This window comes from Charadrius vociferus, unplaced genomic scaffold (assembly GCF_000708025.1).
Source record: "Charadrius vociferus isolate BGI_N301 unplaced genomic scaffold, ASM70802v2 scaffold244, whole genome shotgun sequence".
Lineage (NCBI taxonomy): Eukaryota > Metazoa > Chordata > Aves > Charadriiformes > Charadriidae > Charadrius > Charadrius vociferus.
This window is the reverse complement of record NW_009648822.1, coordinates 5,936,068-5,951,579: the sequence shown is the minus strand read 5'-3', so window position 1 is coordinate 5,951,579 and position 15,512 is coordinate 5,936,068. Positions and strand designations below refer to the sequence as shown.

Below are 15,512 nucleotides of genomic sequence, written 5' to 3'. Positions count from 1 at the left end.
TTGGTGTCGGGGCCGCTTGACCCCGGCAGGGCTGGGAGCGGCGGGGCTCCCGAGTGTGCGGGCAGGGCCCGGCCTGGGCTTGTGGGGAGAGGCTCCGGCCCTGTTCACAGCCCTGTTCACAGGGGGTTTGGGGGTGTGAGGTCCCTGCGCAGCTCATGCCGGGCTGCTCCGCATGACAACTCGGGGCTTCTCCATGCTGGTGAGGGCTTTCTAACGAAGCAGGCTTTACTTTTGCATTGTCCCAGTTAGAATAATGCTTATGCACAAAGTGAGTTTTCTTCATAATTTTATTTGTTTGGGTTTTTTTTTTTTCAATTGCTAGACATTGCTCATATTTGGTTTTTCTTGTCATGCAGGTTTTCACCCCATTTTTCTTATGTGAACTTACCAACATTGACTGACAAAAGTTTACTTTGTGAACGTTATTTGAACAGGACTTGAATGCTCTTCTCTAACCATTTTATATGGGGTTCTGTTTTTAGGCACTCCAGGCGTTGGGAAAACCACGCTCGGAAAAGAACTTGCATCAAGAACTGGGATGACCTATATTAATGTGGGTGACATGGCAAAAGAAGGTAGGCCGTATGAATAGAGCAGTCCATCAAAGTACTTTAGATATTTTTGCTTTGTATAACAATGTGCTTCCAGCGCATGCATTCTATATTAAATGAAAAGGCAATGGGTTTGCTTTAACAGGAATATTTTTGGAGGCATTAATTAAAAAACCATTTATGTAACTGTAGCATACTTTGTATTAAGTAAAAAATAACAAACTCATCCTTATATGGATTTGTAAACAAAGTGTTCCTTCCTCTGAACACTATCGTTTGTTTGCACCCTCCTGAAATAAATGTAACAATACAAATAATTGTAATAACTGCTGTTACTCTATCATAAACTTGTATAAATTATTTTTGCAGGAGAACTGTATGAAGGTTTTGATGAGGAATACGATTGTCCGATTTTGGATGAAGACAGGGTAAGTCCAACTTCAAAAGCTACCGTTGTTGTGTTTTGAGTTCATGTAATTTCAGATAAACTTGCCTATCTTTGTTTCTTTTACAGGTAATTGATGAACTAGAAGATAAAATGAGTGAGGGTGGAGTTATTATCGATTATCATGGCTGTGATTTTTTCCCTGAACGGTGGTTTCATATAGTATTTGTACTTCGTACGGAAAATTCATTTCTGTATGACAGACTTGAAAACAGGTATGTCAGTGGAGTGAAGGAGGAGTGAAGTACTGTTGTGTGACTTCATCGGGGATTTTTCTAGAGTATAAATTACTGATTCTGTATAGACTATAGTTCTCTGCATATCTGAGACTCTCTGTCTTGCTTGTTTTCTAGGGGCTACAAAGGGAAAAAGCTACAAGACAATATTCAGTGTGAAATTTTTCAGACACTTTATGAGGAAGCTATGTCGTCATATAAAGAGGAAATTGTACACCAGTTACCCAGCAACACTCCAGAAGACCTAGAAAGAAATTTGGATCAGATTATGCAATGGATTGAGCAATGGATGAAGGACAACAATTGACATTTGGTGAAAAAGTAACTGCTGGATTGCTTCCTGGCTTAATAAATTACATTCATAATTCTTGTATTATAAATTAAAATTAATTTTATTGTAATTTGATATGACTGTGGTGTAGAGTGGTTCAGAACAGCCAGGCTGTAAGGCTTTTGAACAGAGACTGAAATACTGTGGGAGAACTGACAAAAGTGAAAATTCATCAGTGAATGAAAGGATGAAAGCGACATGGTTGCTCTGAATAGCAGGAGCTACATTGAGTAATTGAGAATTTTTTGGAGTTTACAATTAAAACCAAACCTATTCCCCCCACCCCCCCCTCACCCCGGAAAAGGGTACAAGCCTGATAACTGAATGCAGCTAAGGAGCTTTTGAATTTTAAAGGGTAAAAGGAGTTAGTCTGTTTCTGAATTTTTAGACTAAAACCTGTTATATTCGACTGTATTCTTGAATTTACGGAGTGTAATGTAGAGTGGGGGGTGTATGATATAGTTTAAGGAGGGTGCTTTATTTTGGAGGGAAGATAAGTGATGTGGTAAGAACTTCAGGAATTACGGTGTCAGGAAACATCAGCTGTATCTGCACTGGTGCAGACTATTAAGCAGTAAGATTTTTTTCTCTATTCTCCGTCACCCATCGCAATCCTGGAACGTATTTATCACTACGTTTATCAAGGAAATATATAATTTGGCAGGATAATGAACCTGCAGCAATCCAAACCATGGTTACACTTAGAATACTGGCACAGCCAGCTGTTCTAATCGCCTGCAAAGCCCGGGTCCTGTGAGAGCACGGCTGTGCACAGTAGAAGTAACCTTTCTTCACTTAAAAGGCGGTTTGTAAAGCTTTGTGAAACATTCAGTAGAACGTCCTTGCCAATAAACTTTTTATATACACGAATTTGAATAGTGAAACTCTTTTTATTTCCTTGAAAATTTCTATTCTTAGCCTCCCGGGGAGCTGTGGGCTCGGCGTTCCGGGTGCCTCCAGCGGGACGTGCTGCTCCCGCCGGGGAAGGGGGGCAGGAGCGTGGGAATGTCGCGGGGGGGTCACCGAGGCGCTCCCACCCACACCCGGCCACCGTCCCCGCCTTCCCTCCCACCGGCAGATGCGTCCGCAGCCGGAGGTTTCACTTTAACGTTGGGTTTTTTTGTTTGTTTTGTTGTGTTGTTGTCTTTTTTTTGTTTGGTTGGTTTTTTTAATGTTTAATGCTTTAATGTTCTACCGTGCAGCGCGAGTGACGTTTTCCGGCAGACCGAACCCATATTAGAAGCAGCCACACGCCAACAGCTTCATACTTTAGTCTTTAATGTTTTGCTGCTTTTTTATGGAGTTTTTCTGTTTTTCCAGATAAAATACTTGTTTTGCAGGAGGCACGGTTTACATTGCCAGTAAGTGAAGTGCCCTCAACAGAAAAAAGAAAAAAAAAAAAAACAGGAGGAGAAGATGGAGGAAGCAGAAGAGGATGACATGACGTGTGGAGACTTGGGAAACGGACTCGGGAGAAGACCTGGAGGTGTTTACGAAGGGGAAAATTTACAAAACTCCTATTCATTTAGATCTAGGAAGGGATCTGGAAAAGTCTGTAATTCTCTCATGTTAGCAAAGAGAGTGGAAGAAAGTGATGCCACAGCTCTTCCTGGTTCAAAGCGGAACAGTTTTTATGACGGATCATCCAAAAAGCCTGTTACTAGTTCAGGGCGACAGAACAGCTGTGGTAAGAGTCATTTGGAAGTTAATTATTCTCTACGAGAAAAATCTCTTGTTAGCAGAACTGCCTCACAGTTCAGCAGCTTCACAAGGTGTCACCAAGTTTAATTCAAACTGTTTGCCAAAACACTTTGAAATCTCTGAAGGATTCCAAGAAGCGCGGGTGCATTGCACGCCTGCTGGGATCCAGCGCAGCCTCGCAGGTTAGCTGGTGCAGCCTCTGCATCTGCTGTTAGCGCCGCAAGAGGAGATGCTCAATGCCTATATCTTTCTCCCAAAACATTAACTGCAGAATTGCTTTGCAGTGAATGAGGCTGTGGCCCTTCCTGGTATAAAACGACTATTTTCAAAGTGTTTAGTTTTGCATTTGAAAATGATATTTAGCAAAAAGCATCCTGTGGTGGGGGGCAGTGTTGTTTTTTCTCTGAATAGATACATGACATTGAAAAGAATTGCTTGGATTCCTGGTTTGTTTAACTGTGGATTCCTAGAGATTGTATCTAAAGCTTATGGGTAAATATTCAAAGTCCTGTTTACTATTTAGTTGAAATTTGTGAATTGCCCTACTTTTGAGGTTAAGAAATTGGTTTTAGAACCTGCACATCTCTGTCCTCCTGGTGTTGGTATTAATTTTTTTGTGAAAACAACACTGCTGTGAATAACATCAAATATAGGCAGTGCTGTTCATCACACTTCAGATGCTTTGCCTTACATTTTTAGCCATTTTAAGTATTTTGAGTGAAGCACTTCTGTATAACTTGCTTATTTCTCTCCTTTAGAACAATTCCCCACTATCCTCTCTGCACACTGTAGTAAGTTAAGCCATGTAATTATTCTTTATTGGTTTCAGCGTCTTCAGAGAGCTGTTACGAGAGCAGCGTAATTCCTATTGTTTTCACGGTCCTTCTGCTGGTCTCTGTATGATGAGAAAGATCCAGGTCTTTCAGACAGCAAAAGCCATGAAAGCATGACTGAAGTCCAGATGAACCCGACTTTGATTTAGCATGAGGCTGCATCTTAACATATCTCTGCAATGCTCAGTGAAGAAAAACGCTACTAGTAGTAACTCTGTGTTTAGAGGAATATTGGATCTTGTAGGATGCTCGACCACCGTACTTGATCTTTGTCTTTTGAAAATTGCCCCCACCTCTAAATAATGCTAGCCACTGTTGTCTTTAGTTTGGTTGTTGAAAAGTTACAATCTGAAAAGAATCTAAAAAATGAGTATTTTTTTAAATCAAGATGGCAATGTTCTTGTGTTTTGGGTTTTTTTTAAGACAATTCTAAAACAATTGTCTTTATTTTAGGTCTTTTTACAACTGATCGTTTTATCCCATTTCACTTCTTTAACTGTGAAACTGTATTTGAGCTTAGTATTTATGTATTTCTTTAATCTGTGTATTAGCTCCAGAAGAAAAAAAAAAAAACACAAAGATGAAAATTCACCTCTTCCCATTACCTGTTTTTTGGGTAAAGCAAATTCTCATGTTTTCTTTTGTAAATACTTTAGTGTCTCATTGCCCAGTATCTCCTATCAATCTTACAGAATCTAATACTGAAGTGTCAAATGAAGAACTACAGCAACAACTTCAGGAAGCTCTAGAGGTTGGTAACTGTGCCAAGTGTGCTGCTCTTGAAATATCTATTTCCTTTTAATGTAGCAAAGTAAAGCACATTAGTTTAGCTGGAGATCTTTTCATGTCCAGAATCTTGGATGGATTCAGGTTCTTGAAATAAAAGCAGTAGTTGGAAGCCTCATTAAATTTTATGCCAGGAAATCAGTGTGAGATGCAGTTGATACAGTTTTTAATATGGATATATTTTAATTTTTTTGGGGGGGTGGGGGGTATTTTTAAAGATGTAGAGAATATTAAAAGGATGGTACTCCTTTTCTAGCAGGTTTTCTTTTTTTATTAAGCTTTGGGCCTGAAAATCTGCAGTGTAAACAGAATAGTTTTGGGGGTTTTACTGCATTCTTGTGGAAAGATAGTTAACTCCTACATTTTAATTTTACTGTGGTTAGATGTGTTGCTGTGTTGGCCTCGGTCCAGCAGAGAGAACAGAGTAATCTCAGCTGTGAAAATGTATACTTCATCCACACTGTGTTCTTTAACCTCAGGATAGCCCGCGGTGGGTCATTTTCAAGCTCTCAGCGTGAAGAACCTTTAGTATGCAGAAGGTTAAAATATCAAGGAACCTTACTCATTTTCAATTAGACAAAACTGATAATTTGCCACTGCTCCCATATACAATTTCAGTATCAATCGCTGAAGTAACAAAACTGGAAGAACTATGAAAAAAGTTTTGTATGACCCCAAGTGAACAACTGAGTGACCTGCATAGGGGTTAAGGACCGATAAGTATACAAAGCAGTAAATTTTCTTTTAACACTTGCAAATTGAAAAACTGCTTTGTTCTGAAAGGTAAAATGTTGCATAAAGATGTGATGGGCATGTATCTGGAGCAGGAATCTGTTGGGGGGGGGGGTGTGTTTGTTCGGGACAAGTAGTGGTTTTGATCTAACGGTCCTAACATGATATCTGTGCTATGGAGTATGGATATTTTGTGTAATACATAGTACATTATGTTAATGTAGCATTTATATTTTAGTATATATTTGTATATTTACTACATTTTTTATCTGCTGCATGTATTTTCATGCATGTATATCTGCTATTCTGTTTTGCATACTTATTTTAAAGCTCCAGACCTATGTTGGCACATACAACTTCTTTAGCAAGGAAGAACTGCAGTATTTGGTGGTTTATCTTCCAAATACACTGGAAGAGAACAGAAAGAGTAATACAAGTATTCTTCTTTAAGGATTTTGTGCTAACATGTACTGTTAACATTTCTTCATCGCAAGCAAGCTATCAGTCAGAAAAGAATCATAGTTGTTTTTTGAAGAGGGAAAATTGACATTGCTGTTACAGTCGATTTTTAAGAAGATTACCTTGGCTTTTACTCAGTGTACTTACTTTATTTTGCTTCAGGAAGTTGAAATTTTGAAAGTTGAGCTTGAAGCATCACAAAGACAGCTTGAAGGAAAAGATGAAGCCCTAAGAATTCTGCAGAGCATGGTAGGAGTTGTTCAAAAATCATTTAGGTACTCAGCGGTAAAGGAAAGGAGACAGAAGAAAACTTCCTGCCACTCCTCATCAAAACCCCCCAAACCTTAAGTTCTTCCCAGGGCTGTAATTTAAAGCATTGAGACCGCGAGTGTCTGCAGACTTGGCTTCTACGATTTACTATTTTTTCGGCATGGTACCACTGCAGTTATTTAAGATGACTTTACTATTGTAGCAAATTCTCATAATTTTGTCTTTGAGGATCCTTGAAGATTTAGCTATTTAACTTACAAGAATTAGGCCATTTTTCCAATCCTTTAAATTACAGATTTTGCCAGTGCTTGAAATTCTGCTGCAAAGCATAGATATTTTCAGTTGACTACTCCATCTGTTGTCCTAGAGGACAGTATGCATTAAATGTTAGGTCAGTCTTTTGTTCACAGTTTGTAATATTTTTATTATCACATCAAATTATGTTTAAATCAGTTCCTGGTTTTAGCCTACTTGCATAACCCATTTAGTTCTGCAGTTTATACCCTCAGATATTCTGAGTAAGTTACACCTGGATCAACGTATAAGTATGTTGTAACCGTTTTTTTAAGAGCTGATTTTGTGGACAAGCCCTAAAGAAGATGCCATCTCATTTTAAATGACACTATGGTTTTCAATAGAAAAGATTATGGGATTGAAACACAAGTTCGTTATGCAACATAGCTGCATAGTGACTTGAAATTAGAACCCACTGGGACTTACAAGCAAGTTGCTAGTGTTTGTAATTCTGCACGGTCCTGTTTAGCTAAGAATGTGAACTTCTCTTGATATAAAAGTGAAAATTGGGCTAAAGCCAAACTAAGTGAACTTAATTACAGGATTTGACAGAGTTGTGTTTTTGGTCTGGATTGTTGTTTTTTTTTTTCAGGCAGTATTTAATAAAGCCACTAGTCATACAAAAGCAATGCTTCAAAAAACTGAGGAAGAAAAGAGAACTTTAGAAAAGGTAAGAGTGCATGTTTCCTTCACACCTGTGCAAAAACATAGATGTCCATTTCTATTAATAAGGAGTTATCAGACTGTTATTTAAATCGGTACAAATCTGCCATTAGTTCCAGGGTTGGTTTTTTTTAAAGTATTCTTAATCCTTTTTACTAGAAAGGGAAAATGTTCATGTATAACTCTTTTGATCTCAATGTTTTCATGCTATAGTGTGTACAAACAATACCTGAAAGTTACTACAGTTCTCTCTGTACTTTCAGTTGGTCTTTGTTGTGAGTTTCACAGTCATTCAGAGTGAGTTTCATTATTTCTTAGTTACTAAGCTAGAAGTTCCCAACAAGTCTAAGAAATGGGTGGCCAATTTTCATAGGGAAGATGAGGAGGAGGAGGAAGGTGACATTGACCTACCTTGTTAAACCGAGTTTTATGCTTTGTTTCTTTTCCTGTGTGACCTTCCCACAGAACAGTAAGGGTACACGGAAATGGGACAGCTTGGGTTTGTTTTTGTCATAAGCCACTACAAGCATTAGTTTATGCAACACGGTCTGGAATTCATACATCGGTGATGCAGAAACTTTTTGCTGTCTGCACCAAATGTATTTTTAACAGTATCATAGATCGTCATCATCGTTGGTCACCTTGATCTCTGCCAGTGCCAAAATCGGCACCAGCAGTTCCTGTTCTTCCTTTCAATGGGAGGCTTGTGATGACCTGCTGCAAGTTTGTTTTGTTTCCACAGGAAATAAATATTTTGCAATGGGAAATTGAATTTGATCAGGATAGATTTAAAAACATAGAAGACACATGGACAGAAAAATATGACAGGTATTCCACTTGCACGGTGTATCTTTGTGGGTTTTTTAATTGCATTGAATGCTGTATGTCATCTTGTGTTCCAAGTTTGCTTCATCAGGTTTTCTGGGGGTTTTGTGTTTTCCCAATTTCCTTCCAGATTTGGGAAGATTTAATGTTCATGCTAGTCACATTTGTATTTTCAATTAAAAATACTAAAATTATTAAGTCTCAGTTCTTTAGTGTGTATATAGGCTAGCTTTGCTAGGCTGAGTTTTCATTTTCATCCTGTCGCATTATGATGTTGTCCAGCTGTGGCCAGACTTTCCTTGCTTACTTTAAATGTAAATGAGGTATAGAAAATAATGGTATGTGCATGCATGTGGAAATATCATTTGCTGGTTAATCATTGCTTCATTTTCTTGCATTGTAGGTATGAGCATATGTACAGCTAAAATGGAATGCTTTTAAGAGAGGCTGATCAACTGGTTCTTTGTTTAAATAAGAGTTACTCTGGATGGAGAGCAGGTGTGGTTAAGCAAGCAGAAGATGCCAGAGGCACTAAACTAATAATGCAGTAACAGACCTTGAAAAATGTGACCACCAGGCTCACTTATTTAAATGTAAAAATGATATCTCTGAAGTCTACCCATCAGAGTTACAATTATTTCACAGGAGATTTTTATTTAAAATTTTCAAACTCAGAATCAAAAAACAACCCAGAAGTTTACAAACTTTTCTAAGTAGAGTTTTGTTAAGATATTGTGTCTTGTTTATCTGATAAGTTAGTTATACTTGTCAAGGGATACTTCTTGAAAAACCCTTTGGCTTTCCTGACTCAGGAGACTGGAAGTGTAGCCAGGTAGTTTGGAGCAACAAAACTAGTGTTAACTGTTGAAAGCTGGAAACGTAGCTTCAGAAAACTGCAAGCCAGGAGCTCAGTCTGCTCTGCAAAAAGGTTTACTGATATCTGAGACAGCAGGATGAGAAGAGTGTGTATTTCCCTGTTTATTTAAGTGAAATAATTCAGGTTACTATTTAAACAAAAATGTGAATTGATAGGACAATGCATTTACTGACAGCTGAATAGATGCCCCAGATAAATTGCATTACTTTAACATTTAGGACTTTAGATTGCCACTTTTCTATTCAAGAAGGAAATACTTAAATACTTCAAGGAAGAATGCATTATAAATGTATTGTGTGTTCTCAGGTTGCAACGCTTGAGCGTACAGCTGTTCTTGAGAACAGTATTATGAGTACAGGAAGTTTACATTCTAAAATTAAGACCAGAGCCATGTTGTCACATATCCAATAACAATTTTGTTCTTTCAAGGAAGTAAGAGATTTCTAGCAAGTGTTCCAGAGGTTCATAATTACAAATTTCTCAAATTTCTTTTGAGGTTCTAATGGTAACGTGGTACTTAAACTCACCTCTTGTTAAACTCTGAAGTTGCAGGCACCTTCCACTTACACGTGAATGATTTTTTTTTATTTTATTTTTCCTAACATTCACTTGAAGATAGTTGGGCACGTTTAAATAGGTTGTGAGAGGGTGTGGTGTCGTGAACCAGGCGAGCCTGTTTGAACAGCGTGTGCTATCTGGGTTGCAGAGAAACCTCTTTCTGAGTGCAGAGATTCTTGGTTTTGCTTGCTGCAGAGCCACCTGCAGCCTGGATAACAAGGAGTGACTCCAAAGAAGCCAGCCTGGTGTCACCTGCGTCCTCAGCCTTGGTTCTGGGCCAGTATGACCAAGCCTACGCACAGAACTTTCTTCAGAGAGTCAAGAGTAGTTTTAGGTGGCTTATTGGCCCCTGGCTAGCAGATTTGGATCTAACGGCATGCTACATATTATTGGTACAGCCATTGTTATGGAAAAGTTTTACAGTATTTTCCATTTAAAAAATTTTACACGTGAGGAAACTGCTTGTATAACGCTGCATGGATAATATCTTGTCAAACTGAATACTCAGCTCTTTTCAGTTGTGATTTTTTTTCTTGTTAATAATCCTAATTTTAATCTGCAAAAATACTAGATACAGTGTTTTAACAGGCTTTTTTTTTTTTTTTCATTTGAGTGCCCATTTTAAAATATTTTTTTTTAAAACACTTTTTGTAACTTCTGCAGGATATATTGTGAAAACGCAGCTCTTAAGGAAGCATTGAAACTGAGAACAGAAGAAGTTAAAACTCTTAAAGCTGAAAATGCAAGTAAGCCACCAACAGCTATTCCTCTTCACATATTTTTTTCTCAGGAGTAATTCCAGATTTAGCTATGAAGGACAAAGGGTAACGGGCACAAATTCAAACATAGAAGTTCCATCTTAACATAAGGAGGAACTTCTTTACTTTGAGGATGGCAGAGCACTGGCACAGGCTGCCCAGAGAGGTTGTGGAGTCTGCCACTCTGGAGACATTCCAAACCCGCCTGGACGCTGTCCTGTGCAACCTGTTGTAGGTGACCCTGCTCTGGCAGGGGGGTTGGACTGGATGATCTCCAGAGGTCCTTTCCAACCCTGACCATTCTGGGATTCTGTGAGGCTGTCTGTTGGGATAATTTTCTTGTTACTGGCAGCTGATACTAGTGGATATGCAGAAACCCTCTTTGAACAGACAAGTTGTGTTTGTTTTTCATCTCACATTGCCACTTGAACTGAAAAAAACCCCAACATTAAATGATAGGTATGTCTAGCTTAAAGAGTAGATCAGGTGTGAAAGAACTATACCTATCTTATCTCAGTGGCGTGGTGACACCCTGGGCGTGGAGGGCAACAACCGGTCCACGTTCCCGGTCCTGTCCTGGAAGGCGGCAACAGCAGCCAGGGCAGCCACTGAGTGCTGCTGCTACCATGACAATCTGCATCAGAGACGTTCATTTTTAACATATCCACTTAAAGATTCCCATAGCACAAACTTCGCGGAATTCAGTGTGTCAGCTTTGTAGTGGAGGTTTTCAAACTGCAGGTTGTGCAGGTGACTGGCTGGGTCAGATGGCTCAAGCACCTTTCCCTTATTTTTAGTTTCCAAAAAAGCTTTAAAATAGCGGACATACATCATTATTTTCCCAGTATTGGGCTATTCTAAAAAAGCAGCTGCCTTGATTGTAAATATACAAAGAGATAAGCCCTTAGTACTAAGGCAGAGTAATATGTGACATGGTATCTCTGCAAGTGGGTCATTACCTCTAGGAAAACACAGAAGGAAAGACAACAGGGATCTGAGTTTCTAGATCTACGTAGTCTCATCACGTTCCCAAACTGACTCTTACACTTCAGAACTGTTTAATGTGGGGTTTTTTTAAACCTAGAAATTAAGAAATCGGAGCAGCGGGCTTTTTAATCACCTTCCTTGTTTTATTTCCTAGTCCTGAATCAGCAGTGCTTGGAATTTCTTGCAATGCTGGATGTGAAACAACAGAAGGTTGTTCAGGAAAACATGTCCTTGAATAAAAGTGACATTACAGATTTCACAGGCCTTGAAGTAAGTATGACTTCCATGCTTTTCAAAATGGCTTGTTCAAAGATATGTTTATATTCAAAATATATAGATGAATTTTGCTTAATGATTATTTAAGTGTTTCTTTGGACTCATTTTTAGCTATTGACAATATGTCCTTGCGTGCCTGTAAATCAGTCTTCTAATTTATCATGCGTCATGATTCCTATCTTGCAAAGAAAGAACAGGCAGAAGGGGCATCAGGCTATTTTTCACAAGCCAGCATGCTTATTTTTTATTTCTTAATATCTTAACTCCTATGCCTACTGCATACTGAAAAAATTCTAATGAGGTCTTCAGGGAGTAGCGTACACAGGCTGACAATTTTTGCCTTTAAGTTATCTTGCAGAAAAATAAGTGTCGCGCGTGTGGTTGTGAGTCAAAAGAATTCATGCTGGAATCTCTTGTAGTTTACTTCCCCTGACCCCTACTCTACCTTTGTAGTTTCAGGATGGTTTTTTTTACTAGTCACCCAGCGTCTCTTGGATTCCATTGTGTTTGCAGATAGATATTTAACGGGTGGTTTGGTTTTGATTTTAAGCTGGCGGTTCTTGGAGCCTGCACCTGCAACACTTCTGAGGGGCAGCCGTGTCCCTGCGCTAAAATGGCAGCTGTAACTCGAAAGCAGCTTCTTCATCTCAAGCAAGAGGTAACGCTGCTTGGCTTAGATATGGATGAGCAGAGGGGTGCTTGTGCTCAAAACCAAATAAAGGCAGAAACACTCCACTGCAGCTTACGTAAACCCATGTGTGTGTCTTAAAGCAAAAAAGCTTCACACAAATAATGGAATGTTTGCAATGCTTGTAGTGCCCTAACTTTTGCTGATATAAAACTGTAATTATGATATCAATCAGATTTACTAGTTAAAAAATTCTCTTTCTCCTTCTTTTTTTCTTCCACACATATTTTTTAATCTAAAAATACATATACAGTCTGTAAATGTGTACACAGTGTGAGTGCGGACTAACACTGGTGGGGATGACTCCCCTTTCCCTTCCTTCCTGGCAGCGCGTTCCACCTCTCCCCCGCATTGACATCAGCGCTCACAAGCCCACTCGCCCAGGAAGCTGATCTTGCTGAAAACTCTGTATTTACTCTCTCTAGTATTTAATCTATATTTACTTTACATTTAAATCGATGGCGTCCTTTTCAAGCTCGAGGTCTTTAATTTAGTGAAATTCTAAAGTTTTACGTAGAAGAATTTTTCTTCTAATTTGTATTTCACCCTACAAATGTGGTAACAATCCTTGTGGTCCGACTGCAGAAGTTCCACCTGGCTTACTGGTTTTGAAAATAAGTACTGTCCTGTCCGTTTTGTACCAAAATTACCATCCCTGACATAGGTACCCTTCTTTTGCTCCTGCTTTTGTGTCCCCAACTGGCACGGGACATTAATGCCCTCCTCGAGCTCTTCTGCATGTGCAGAGATAAACAGGCACTGCTGGCAGCTTGTCTGTGCAGATGGGTGGTGATGTGCGCATGTGTAGAACAGGAAGGGTAAGGACTTCTTCAATACGTGTTTCAAAATGCATTTCTTAACGTGGCAAGGCGGCACGTACTTTGGTTTCTACTATCTCCTTGATTATATTTATTTAAAAGTTGTCTGTGTTAATGGCTTCAGTCTGTCTCTTAATAATACATTTTAAACCTGCTATTGCTTCCAAGTTGCTTAATATACTTTAAATTTTCTCTGAATTAAAACCAGATTGAAAATCTGAAGAAGATTAAAGATGAAGCTTATGTAATGGCAGATGCCTTCAGAATTGCATTTGAGCAGCAGCTAATGCAGAGGAAAGACCAAGCCCTGAGGCTTGCAGAAGTGATAAAGATTAAGAAGGAAACGAAATTTATAAACTGGAGACGCCTGAAAAACGATGGTAACTGGGCATGCTATGTATATGTAACAGCTGAACAGAAAATAAGTTAGCTGACAAGCAGCACAGGCAGACCTTGCTGTATTCAATATATGGTTGTGGCTTAATCGCTAACAGAGGCTTCTGAAGAGTCAAAAAAAAAAAAAAAGGAAAAAAGGAAAGTCAAAAATGTATAAACGTTTAAAAGCGGGGCCGGTAAGTTTTTCTTCTGAAGAGTCAAAAAAAAAAAAAAATGGAACAAAGTAATGTCAAAAATGTATATACGTTAAATAGCGTGTCGTGTAGCTGAAGAATTTCTACCGAAGTTTTGCGTGTGTAGAGTATGGTGTCTGTGTATATGTAGAATATATAAATACTACTGTAGGATGTTGGAGCTACCAGTCTAGGCTTTTAACGCAGCCCTTTTTTATAACACAGTCATGAACTGTGCTATCTGAGTAGAAACATGCTCAAATAAAGAAGCTGTTATCTCTAGGATGACTATAACATTCTGGATATTAAAGATGTTTATTATGAAAACAGCACAAAAAAGCTAACATCTGGCAAGTTTAGCCTGCCAATTTCGGTGCTATCAGCAATTTAATGTGCTGGAGGTTTTTTTAATGATCTAGAGATCATTAAAAGAATAAGGGAAGGAGGAGAAATGCAAAAAATATATACTGAGTTTTCACTGAAATACTAATTACAATACATTTTTTTATGTATGTGTGTCTACATCAGTATTTATTACTCTTCTTATACTTCACATGGTCATCTGTGAGTTACAAAGCACTCTAAAAGAGGAAGAATTCTTTTTATCCTTTCCTCCTTCTTTAAGGAAAAGGATAAGGAGAAGAAGTAACTGCTTATGTCATGGTGAAAACCATAGCAGAATTTGGGAGCGGCGCTTCAAGGTACATTTGTGTTTGCCATTGACCTGGAGGTGGCAGCCTTAGAAGTTTGGTGGGTCTTCTAGATTCCTTGAGAAGCTTCAGGATGCAGTACTAAAACAGCATACACCTTGGGTTGCTGTTTCCCCCATTCCGATGTCATTTTTTCCCAGCTCTACACCCTGATACATACATTAATATTTTAATGCATGTTAATCTTTTTAGAAATCTTAGAAGTTTTTCAACAACTTATGTCAAAAAACTTTTTTTTTTTTCCAGGCTACGTACTGTTTAAAAACAAATTACCACAAATTATTGTTTAACTAGAATGTTAGAGTGTATTTTCCATACAGCGAAAAGACTTTGCCTATATATACGATGAAAGGTCTATTTGGCCCTTAAGTGATGCTAAGGGTGGTGCTGCATGCACGTCATCTGCCGCGTTACGTACAGCGGGAGAAGCTGTTGCTTGCATGGCCCTTTAGAGGAGATTGTTCAGAATCCAGTTTTACGCATGCCCATTTTATCCCAAAGTAGTTTTTTCCCGAGTTCCACAGTTCACGTACTTCTGTTTTCCTTAGGACGCGTCAAGTTACAAGGCAACAAGAACAGTCTGGGACAAAAACTGTCCGGCCTGCTCTCATCAGATGTGGACTGCAGGAAGGTTGAAGAGCTGGACAATCCTCATGAAATCCTGAAGATGTTAATAGATTTGGTTAGTAGTTTGTCAAGCCATTCATCGTTGAGTCCTTAGGGGAGCAAATTTACCGATTTACGTAGACTGCCTCATTCTTGCCTTATAAACTTGTTCCTTTTCTTCCTCTTAATAAATAAATATGCAGGTGAATGACAAAGAGGAGGCTCTGGCTCATCAAAGAAAGGTTAGTTACATGCTCGCTCGTGCAATGGAGATGAAGGAGGAGGATGTTTTGGAGGACAGAGGCAACGGCGCGTCGGGGAGGCGTTCACGCGAAGCCTGGGGGCTGTCGGGCCCCGTCCACGCCTGCTGCCACAGCCCCCATCCCCAAAACACTGCCGCTGCGGTTCCCGGCACAAAAACACCGGGAAACCCGGCAAAAACCCTCCGAAAATCACACTCCTGGCCGCCTGAGACGACGCACCGCGATGAAAATAATCCGTGTGGAAAATCGGATGAAACCGTGGTGCTCTCTGTATAG

At 39.2% G+C, this 15,512-nt stretch overlaps 3 protein-coding genes across 3 annotated transcripts in view; 2 read left to right on the top strand and 1 right to left on the bottom strand.

Moving 5' to 3' along the window:
* AK6 (adenylate kinase 6) overlaps positions 1–1,539 on the top strand; it is a 2,864-nt gene extending 1,325 nt beyond the window's left edge. Inside the window, exons 2-5 of the mRNA XM_009886873.1 lie at positions 483–575; positions 921–979; positions 1,066–1,211; positions 1,350–1,539. Of these exons, the coding sequence (XP_009885175.1) occupies positions 483–575; positions 921–979; positions 1,066–1,211; positions 1,350–1,539 (488 nt within the window). The remainder of the gene's footprint in view (positions 1–482; positions 576–920; positions 980–1,065; positions 1,212–1,349) is intronic.
* The window catches only part of RAD17 (RAD17 homolog (S. pombe)), a gene marked incomplete at its 5' end in the record, with an annotated part of 19,586 nt that extends 17,232 nt beyond the window's left edge, over positions 1–2,354 (bottom strand). Inside the window, one exon of the mRNA XM_009886872.1 lies at positions 2,337–2,354. Within this exon, the coding sequence (XP_009885174.1) occupies positions 2,337–2,354 (18 nt within the window). The remainder of the gene's footprint in view (positions 1–2,336) is intronic.
* Positions 2,355–2,979: 625 nt separating this feature from the next.
* Positions 2,980–15,512, top strand: CCDC125 (coiled-coil domain containing 125). The gene is made up of 11 exons (XM_009886871.1): positions 2,980–3,250; positions 4,790–4,848; positions 6,237–6,323; positions 7,231–7,308; positions 8,044–8,129; positions 10,225–10,307; positions 11,461–11,576; positions 12,133–12,240; positions 13,297–13,468; positions 14,916–15,049; positions 15,177–15,512. The coding sequence occupies exons 1-11, from the start codon at positions 2,980–2,982 to the stop codon at positions 15,510–15,512; spliced, it is 1,530 nt and encodes a 509-aa protein (XP_009885173.1).

Excerpts from the sequence above, each read along its gene's own strand:
- CCDC125 (XM_009886871.1), top strand. The coding sequence starts at position 2,980 with ATGGAGGAAGCAGAAGAGGATGACATGACGTGTGGAGACTTGGGAAAC. Across the intron at positions 7,309-8,043 it reads AAAAGAGAACTTTAGAAAAG|GAAATAAATATTTTGCAATG; the intron begins GTAAGAGTGCAT and ends TTGTTTCCACAG. Across the intron at positions 8,130-10,224 it reads TGGACAGAAAAATATGACAG|GATATATTGTGAAAACGCAG; the intron begins GTATTCCACTTG and ends TAACTTCTGCAG.